General features: G+C 42.9%; 1 protein-coding gene across 1 annotated transcript; it reads left to right on the top strand.

The window, feature by feature from the left end:
* The first annotated feature begins 1119 nt into the window (after positions 1-1119).
* LOC118416761 (sodium-dependent lysophosphatidylcholine symporter 1-like) lies at positions 1120-8854 on the top strand. The gene is made up of 12 exons (XM_035821992.1): positions 1120-1237; positions 3026-3152; positions 3390-3468; positions 4255-4415; positions 4830-4920; positions 5623-5756; positions 5980-6063; positions 6279-6362; positions 7308-7420; positions 7581-7718; positions 8228-8401; positions 8644-8854. Exons 2-12 carry the CDS (start codon positions 3147-3149, stop codon positions 8759-8761), a joined length of 1182 nt encoding a protein of 393 aa, XP_035677885.1. The 5' UTR covers positions 1120-1237; positions 3026-3146; the 3' UTR covers positions 8762-8854.
* Positions 8855-9635: the final 781 nt, after the last annotated feature.

The following is a 9635-nucleotide window of genomic DNA, read 5'->3' as shown; positions in this document are numbered from 1 at the left end:
AATACCGTGTCATTTTGTGAATTGGAGCTGCCTTAGGGAATTCCTTACCCTGTCCTAATTCCCCATGTTTACTGTTGGGCACGTGACACACTCACCTGCAAAACGTATGGAAGGGGCCCGCAGTCTTTCTTCCCATGTTATGTAACATGAGCTGTTACCTTTCATTCAAGCTAAAGTAAAAGACTCTTATTTCCGTAAAGATCCTTCTCATTCTCGAGGTATAGAGATGACCAATAGAGAGAGAGATAAGTAGATATAAATTTATGTAGTAAGTCAGATCAAGCAGGTTTATATATAGAGATATAACCTCCTTGGTCAGATAGAGACAACCCCCAGACAACGGTCACTGGAACGGTGACTTTCTCTGACATTTAAGAAGAAGAAGATCATTATCTAAAATATTTGTCGAAGCATATAAGGAATGTGGTTGACAGCCTCTCCCGTTGTCTGACCTCTTTATAATATGCCACAGACAGACGCAAGTCTGCAAATCTCCGAGTTGACGTTAGCCTGGTATCCAGCCGTAGAGGACAGAAGGAACTTGGGAGCTATAATACGGCCTGATACCAGGCTACAGTACTTGCAGAGGGACAGAAGAAACTCGGCTATAATACGCGTACGGCTGTATACCAGGCTAAGTTGCCGTATGGCACTGAACTTTTTATACACAATTCTTCCGTGTTCTCAGTTACAAAGACAGTCCCACCATGACCGATCTAACCAGTACGAGGAAACCCCTGTCTGTCGTGGCGAAGTTGTGTTACGGGATAGGAGGAGTCGGTGTGGAGATCATGTGGACCGTGCTCGGGGCCTACACCAGCAGCTTCTTAGTGCAGGTGGCTGAGGTATAAATTGATTCCATGAACTGATAAACTGATGCCATTGATTTTACCATTATGCAAAGACGTACATAAGCTACCTCGCAGTTCCAGTACCGTAGAGGATAATGGGAAAGGTCAAAGGTTAAGGCCCTCAGAAGAAAGCAAATGCCCAATGCTTTGTCCAACCTGTTAACAAAGAATTGTTAACAGGTTGGGGCCTTCACCTTTCGACCACTATTTCGAACTGTGACCTGGCTTATTAACGCTTACACGTGTATTGTGTGTATATTCTAGCTGCCACCTTTATTTGCAACGTCCATCATTTTCGGCAGCAGGGCAGTAGACGTCTTCTGCAACTTCATCCTGGGCCCGTTGATTGACAGGACAAACACACGATGGGGAAAAGCGAAACCATGGTAACGTATCTATTTATTTATTTGTACAAACAGCCAGGGTTGCCCAACTAGCCATAGGATATTGCCAAGGGCTAACCATGAATGGTAACGTATAGATGAGATTTTACATAGATCAGCTGCAGTTGTAATTTCGCGAGCTGTGAAATGACAGGAATGTCATATTTGCCTAAAGTATGTAACTGAATACAATGTGATGTCTCTTTTTCAAAATAACGACGTTAGATTACATGACAAAGCAAAGTACAACAAGTGACCGTAGGTAACATAGTCTGTGACGTCGGTCTGGTATATGTTGGTTGTTTTGTCTTCTTTGGTGTGTGACGTTGTGCTTATATCCTATATGATTCTTTTCATGGTGTTAGATATATCGTTGTATCTAAAGTTGCCTAATATTTCTGTGTCATGTGAATCTTACTAAACAGGTATGGATTGTGAGATAACATGTGGCCAAAGTCAAAAAGATATGGTGACGATAAGTTACCGGATGGTCTACTCTAATACACAGGCACATTCACACACAGACACACCTACAAGACCGACAGGCAGACTGACAAACGCACCAAGTATTAACATGTTTCTGTTATGGACGTAATAAGTATGAAGCACGGAATAGGACCTTGATGTTTCTTAGTCGAAGTCCGGGAATATAATATGGCTAAACTTCATTTGGGACGAGAATTCTTACACGCTTCATTGCAAACGGCGACAGGAGGTATTTGATTGACAGGGTCATTAGTGGAACATTAGATGTCAGTTCCCATGTCCCACATACGATAACACACAGCTGTTGATGATGAACTGTGCGATAAGTTTTTAACTAGTGTGAAGCCATAAGGTAGCATGACACAGTGTTAATGGGTGAATCCCGGGGTCCATGATGCTGGTACATAAAGTAGTACGGATAAACTTGTTGAATAAGAGGTAGAAAGCAAACGCGCGTAAAATTCTTGCACATATCGCGCATCTGCTTAACTATACCCAATTACCTCAACGGGCACCATATGCAGACATGGGCCAATACACTGTGAAACGTACAATTTGCAGGGGTGATTTCTGAAATTATTACATACATAATAGAAACAGCTGCCGAAAAAATAAAACACCTTGCATCATCGTCCAACTATGTGTAGAGAACCTGCCAAACCACAAACGTATGCGACAACGGGAACATGCAGATATAGATGCGAACGCGCGTTACATTGACGACCAGAGAACATCACGCATCTGCTTGCAATATCTCAATTACAGCATGACCCATATACAGGGGATCTGGACTAATACACCGAAAGATGATCATTTTGTAGGGGTGTTATTTTTATTGCGTCCCTAATAAAACCAACTGCCGCAAAAACAACAAAAAAAAACAACGTGCATCATCGTCAACCTCAGTGCAGATGACCTGCCAAACAACGTACGTATGCGACAACGGGAACATGAAGATACCGATGCGAACGCGAATAACTTTGACGATCAGGTAACACCACGCATCTGCTTGACAAATTCCAATGACACCATGACCCACATACAGAGGATCTGGACCAAAACACCGCAAGACGAACAAATTGTAGGGGTGTTATTTTTATAAAATCCATAATAAAACCACCTGCCGCAAAAAAAAGTTCACGTGCATCATCGTCAACCTCAGTACAAAGGACCTGCCAAACCACATAGAATTCAGACAACGGGAACATACAGATACAGCTGCGAACGCGCGTAAACGTGACAAAACTAAAAGTCTGTCGACCAGAGGGTCTGGTCACAGACTAACAATCCTTTGATATTTTCTAGGATTGTGGTAACGCAACTGATCATCACTGTGACGAACGCCTTGATCTGGTATGTCCCGGATGTTGGAACGGGCGGAAAGCTGGCCTGGTACATTCTACTGTACACTCTGCTGAAGCTCGCCATGACGGTACTTAAGAACACACGACTTAGACATTGTTTACAAAGACAAGCATATAAATATAATAATAACATCAAAGAGTCATCTCTGAGGTGTATATCGGTGTTCGGCCCGGTACGCTGTACGGTGTGTAACTCTTGCGGAGTGAAGTTCACCTTCACATTGATTGACACAGTTACCATTGCACAATTGAAAGCCTAACATTCTTGGTGAAGTTTTTACAAACGACGTTGACATTTTTTCCAGGGGTTTCATATTTCGAGCCGTACGTACGTGATGTTTCTCAGCGAAGATATCTCAGACAAAGACTCGGCCGTTTTGTACAGTAAGTATCAGTTAACACATGTTGATCGGGATGGCAGGAAGCAGTCTGAACTAGATCTAGAAGGCCGACATTTGCTTATGAGCAAATACAGCATACAGTATTTCAATCCATCTCCATCCCAATGCAAAAATGTGCTGTTCTATATCAACCTTTTGCAGAAATCGACCTAATATCCTAATATATCACTCCATGCCAAAATGTATTTCTAAAAAAGCCCTCCCCCCCCCCTCCATATAAGAATTGAATCCTCTAGAACGCCCCTTTCTATGAAAAATGGACTGGTCTATATGATCAATTTTTCCATTCCTTGTGTTAAAGCTACCCCGATACCAAATCATAGTACAAACTGTTGTGACAATTTTGGATACACTCGTATGATCGTTTGACATGCTTAGGACATTTAGTCTACTTTTTACAGTTTTGGGTACTGTCGTTGTCTAAAAGCGATTATTTCTTCGCATGGTGGCATGAACGTAATGTCTATTTGCATCATCTTTTTAAATGTCCTAATACCACTGTCACATTATCCACGATCTTCGGGCGTATGGATGGAAGATCGGCCATATTTAAGATCGACAGAGGATTGCGCGTTTTTTTTTCACTTGAAAATCGTACCTGTCACATTTAAGCCATACTTCGTACTTTGTAAGTTGTTGTGCAATAAAGTTGTTATTATAAGCGAGGCTCGGGCGATTCCCGCAGAATCGTCGTCCGATCGATTTTCGCCAAATGTGACAGGGGTATAATGAGAATAACAAACCATCAAACCACCCACCTTATTCTCAGGGTCTGTTCTCACCGTCGGAGGGTTGGTTGGGGGAATGGCGATGCACGGACAGATCCTGGCCTCATACAGACGTTCAGGGTACGATGCCTGTCACAGCAACGCCACCTACGGTGCCAACAACACCAACAGTTCTGTGGACAGTGTATCTATGGTGATGATGGCAAGTATACACACACTCTATATTGGCCCTACATGTAGGTATCATGCTGCTTTGTATCAAATGCAACATTTCCTGATTGCAGTCAACCATAGTTAGCATGATGGCACAAGATTGCTGTTTTAAACCTCTCAGTCCCGCGACTGATTCTAGAATTTTGATCTCATTGTCGCCTTTCCTGTATGTGTGTGTACAATGTGGGTTATGTTCAACTACTTTCTAGATGGCAGTGTAGCATTTCGATTGTTGTCTATTTTATGTAAGTTATGGCTGTTCTTTCATAATATTGCTGCCTTAAAACATAAAGTTCACTTGATAAATTTCTATCAAGCTGCCAGACAAGAAGCCTTTTAAGTAACCAACTCAGGTGCAGTTTCCTTGCCATGACATGTTTTTATCCCTTGACCGTTTCCTCAGAAAAACGGCTACCTGATCTCCTCTGCAACTGTGTGCATCATGATCCTGGCCGGGGTGTTAGCCATTATCTTTGGAACAGCCGAGAGAAAAGGTAGCACGTCTCTAATTTCCTTTGTCACAATCTCCAAGTAGATCCTACGGTGGCATAAGATAGTGCCAAGCTTGCAAAGGAGTATAGCCGGCCTAAGGGAGTCAGATGGGCACCTCCGGTAGCATACACACTTCCTGGCCGGCATCTCTCCTCTGCCAGCTTTTGATACTATCTTATGCTACTGTAGGGTCTGCTTGGAGATCATCAGGGCCACCGCTCGTGTGTTTCAAACAGAGACCATGGCGTATACAGGTCTGCGATTCGTGCTTCTCGTAGCATCAAAGCTCTGACCAGCTATCAGCTAATCAGATACTTCCCTCAGAGAAAATCAACAGCCTATCACGTTGTGGCAAGATCGTATGCGGCGACGTGATTGGCCGGTAACTTTCTCTCCAACAACGTGGAGGGGGAAATATCTAATTTGCTGACCACAGCTGACCAGCACGAATGCCGCGAGAATTCAGTACACAGGCCGGTACGCCAGATCGTTGCCTGATGCATTCTATGACATTAGTATCCTTTTATATTTTTGTTGCAAGTTACAGCATGTATTTGCTCACTTTGTGGCTACTTTTGCAAAATTTGCCTTTGGAAACGGCCGAAAAATTGGTGCGCGCTCGGATGTCATCTGTGTACAGTTTACGAATGAACATGGTTTTAGGAGAAAATATGCCAAAACCATTTCTCCAATATTTGTGCTAGATATTTCATCGTCATCTGGTGGAGAACGTGCCGGACAGTCCCTGCTCATGATCAAGACTTTGAAGACTGTGCTGACGTTCCGACCCAACGTCTATTTTCTGCTGGGGTTTCTCTGTATCCAAACAACTATGGCAGTGAGTATAACATGAGTAGAGATCTTCTTTATATATGCTGTCAATTTTATCAAATTTGGATCTGGCCTGGGAGAAGGAAATGAGCTCTTATATATCGAGTGATTCGAGTAGCTAACTCATCAGTGACATTTACATAAGACCATTATGAGTTAGTACTAGTGACTCGATATTATAAAGGGACAGATGCCATTACGTATCTCCTGCTTTACCCTTCTTTCCCCAGATAGGACATGGCACACTCGCCCTTTACCTACAGTACAGTCTGGACTTGGAAGATCAGATCGAGAACGTCATTTTAGCTTTAATGGTAAGAAACAAACCTTCATTCAGCGGATCATATGCACACCCATGGACGTGTATGATTCTCTAGAATTTTCTTTCAGGGAATTACATGTAAGTACACAATTTAAATTTGTTTATTGTCCAAAGTAACAACGATTTCAATAAAACCTGTTGCCTGTGTTTATAGTTTACAGAGAATTATGTATTTCCATGAAGCTGACGCTACGTTCTTTCCTACAGGCGTCATCAGTGTTGACCATACCGTTGATTGCTTTGATCGTGTCCAAATTTGGGAAGAAGACTACCTACATATGCTGCCAGCTGGTAAGGTCCTGGAACACAACACTATCGTATCGTACGTTTGATCGTGACGTCACAGACGCCATGTTGGTGGGTTGAACTGTATGAAAGAGTTAGACCTTGAAATGTGCATGTCTCCAATGTGCTAATTACGTGACTGTGGTTACATAGCCTACCCTGAGTACGGATAGCATCAAGCTTCCAGCAGCACTTTTACTGATGATGGCCTAGAATCCTAATCATTCCCTCACAGCGAGACGTCAATGATCACAAGCAAGTGATACCAAATTTATATAAAGATTACAACATACCTGTCATCTTCCAGGTTTACACAGTTCTTACGTCACAGTCACGTGACAGCCTATGATTCACTTACTGTACGGTGTTTAACAGAGCCCAAAGCATGTTACTTAGCCGGATGAATGTTCCACAGTAGGGCTGGGTATCGGTACAGCGTACCGGTACAAAACCGGTTTTTCTTATTGGACCGGTCCAGAAAAACCGGACCTGAAAAAATTACGTGGACCGGATGTTGGACCGATAAGAAAATTAACATATTATTTCATCAGGCATTCACACGTTTTGGCGCTTGCAGGTGGAAGAAAATAACAAGAGTGAAGTAGAGCAGAGTTTATAGAAATTTCTACCAAGTTATACAGCCAATCGCACAGGTGCAAATAGCGTTGTAGGATTTTAAAACGCCAGTTTAAGTCTAATACTCCACCAAACAGATGTATTTGTAGTGAAATGGACCATTGGTATGAGTCATACTGAATTAGGTCCAGGTTCAGGTCCGGACCTGGACCTGATCCTTTGGACCTGAACCGGACCTGGACCTGAATTTTCTGTACCGGTACCCAGCCCTATTCCACAGCATACGCTATGATACAAAATGTAAAACTCAAAACATGCCTGTACTGTAGCTAGGGTCAGCTGTTACATTGACGGTTGTTTTCACTGTACTTGTAGGCCGGGATCCCGATGTTCATTGGATTCCAGTTTGTGCCCAGTGGCAGTTTAGCTATCTATGCTATCATCATTGCTCTCGGCATCCCGTTGGGTGCACAGTACTTCATGCCATGGTAGGTGGTCGTATTTTTGGCTTATGCTTTAGCCACTTTTCCGTCCGGGCTCTAATTCTAAATTCCGTGGTTCCACGGCGTGCTGCATGCAGTCATGATTCCAAAGCGATGCTCCACCGGTCACTGAGCCTGTGACGTTTTTTCTCGCATCTTCCCGCAGGGTCTTAATAAGTGACATTATAGAGGACTGCTATCTCCAAACCAAGGAAAGGCTGGACACCGCCTTCATGGCCGTTTTGCTGTCTGTAGGCAGTCTCGGCATCACCATCGGACTGATAATGGCCACCATCGGGCTGGAGTGAGTACCGATATTTACTTCACGCTGTTTTGGTCACATTTAGGTTTCAGTCCAATAAGATACTATCAATGGCAGTGGTTGATATCTGAACTGAAACACGAAAACCGTGTTCCGCGAGCCGCATGCGCACAATGCCGTTTGCCCGCGCGAATACCCAATCCCGGTTATAACCGGGCACAGCAACACAGCAACAGGGCCTATAGCGTTTAACTTGTATATTACAGTATATTGATACGCCATTTACACATTTCTGTACTATATATAGTTATAGGCCTTAGACTAGTGTCATATTGTATAAACTGATTTTTACTGTTGCCTTAGATTGCATCATGGATAAACGTCGTGCAATGAAGTTTATTCATTCATTCATTCATTCATTCATTCATTCATTCATTCATTCCTTTCCTTTCCTTCCTTTATTCGTGTGAGTCAATTTGGCTAGCCGGCATTATGTAAAGATTTAAGAGTTTCATCATCCTCTGTGGCATTCTCGCCTGTTTCCCATGTAGAATCGGAGGCTACAAACTAGGATCCTGTATTCAGCCTGACGACGTAGGAAGCGCCATGCGGATTCTGCTGGCACTGTATACCGCAATCTTCACCTTTATGGGCGTGGTGTTTCTATGGAGATACCCAATCACAGAGGAGAGGCAAAAAGAAATTACGGAGGCCATAAGGAAACGGTTAGTTGTTTCGTCTATTCTTCCAGATTGCTATGTTTATGAAGGTTAGACATCCAGATAAGCAATATTCAAATACAAGTCAATCTCTACAACTGGATAGAAACGGAGATTTACTTCCTTTACTAAAGGATATGCCACCCCGTAAGGGGCGGTATAACCCCAACGGTGCTGTAATACACAGTATGACTATGACTGACTGACTGACTGGTTTTACTTTTTTGTGCTTTTTCTGCATTCTACAGGAAACATGCAAACGCCTTCCAGCAAAGCGCCAGCCGACAACACGAAAGCCTGTCCACTGATACGAATGAAGAGGCTCTCCAGAAAGGTTCAAACAAAAATGTTCCATCTGCGATATAGAAAACTCTTTACGCATTATCAGATAGTTAGCTCCAAATCGGCATATCAACTGTATCGTGTGATGTTGATCGCCAAAGTTGACGTCATAATGTGTGCTCATGTGAGGTGTAGCCAAAAAGAGGGTATCTGTAACTCATTACTTAAGGTTACGGAACTGGCCGCTATGTATGATAACAGGAACGATGTCTGATAGCAGGAGAAGGGTGAGTATTCGTGCATAGATATTTGAATGATACTATCACTGCTAAATATAACGTTAAAGATATTGGTGTAATATCGTCACTGTTTGCCACCATCATGGTTGATACCCTCCCCAAAATCGATGACACAAACATTCACGAAGTGGTGCGCTTCTTTTTATTGGTCATTCAGAAACTTTGATTGAAGAAAATTCGCTGACGATGGTGACGGTTTTATGGTGGCTGTCGTGACGTCTGTTGGGCGGACAACACAAGAAATAGTCACCAAGTGACCTCCCTGCTTACTATATACATTGGCAATATATCATATAGTGGTGTGTGGGTTGTACCAACGTGTTGCACAAAGGGTGAGTTTGTGACATCAGAAATTATCAAAATTAGCGAAAACGCACCCGGAAATTAAAACGAGACACTATTGTTCTTTTCTGCAGTGTACCCATCCAAAATCTGTCTTACTTCAGTGCCCTGTACATTGCTCTTAATACTGTTCAAAGTCTAATAGATAAAATTGGATACCACCTCAAATGGATGGATCGTTCTAACTTCTTGAATTGTCAAGTCAGCACCGTGCACATCTTCACCGACACCGCGAATCGTACACGTCGCAGTGTCTACTTGTTCAGAGAAAGTAGCAAAAATGTCGCGTCTTGTCATTTTCGCCACTTTGCTTGTGG

This window comes from Branchiostoma floridae, chromosome 5 (genome assembly GCF_000003815.2).
Source record: "Branchiostoma floridae strain S238N-H82 chromosome 5, Bfl_VNyyK, whole genome shotgun sequence".
Taxonomy (NCBI): domain Eukaryota; kingdom Metazoa; phylum Chordata; class Leptocardii; order Amphioxiformes; family Branchiostomatidae; genus Branchiostoma; species Branchiostoma floridae.
The sequence above is the reverse complement of the archived record's forward strand: the minus strand, read 5'-3'. Positions and strand labels throughout refer to the sequence as shown.

Excerpts from the sequence above, each read along its gene's own strand:
- LOC118416761 (XM_035821992.1), top strand. Across the intron at positions 4,416-4,829 it reads GTGTATCTATGGTGATGATG|AAAAACGGCTACCTGATCTC; the intron begins GCAAGTATACAC and ends CCGTTTCCTCAG. Across the intron at positions 5,757-5,979 it reads GTATCCAAACAACTATGGCA|ATAGGACATGGCACACTCGC; the intron begins GTGAGTATAACA and ends TTCTTTCCCCAG.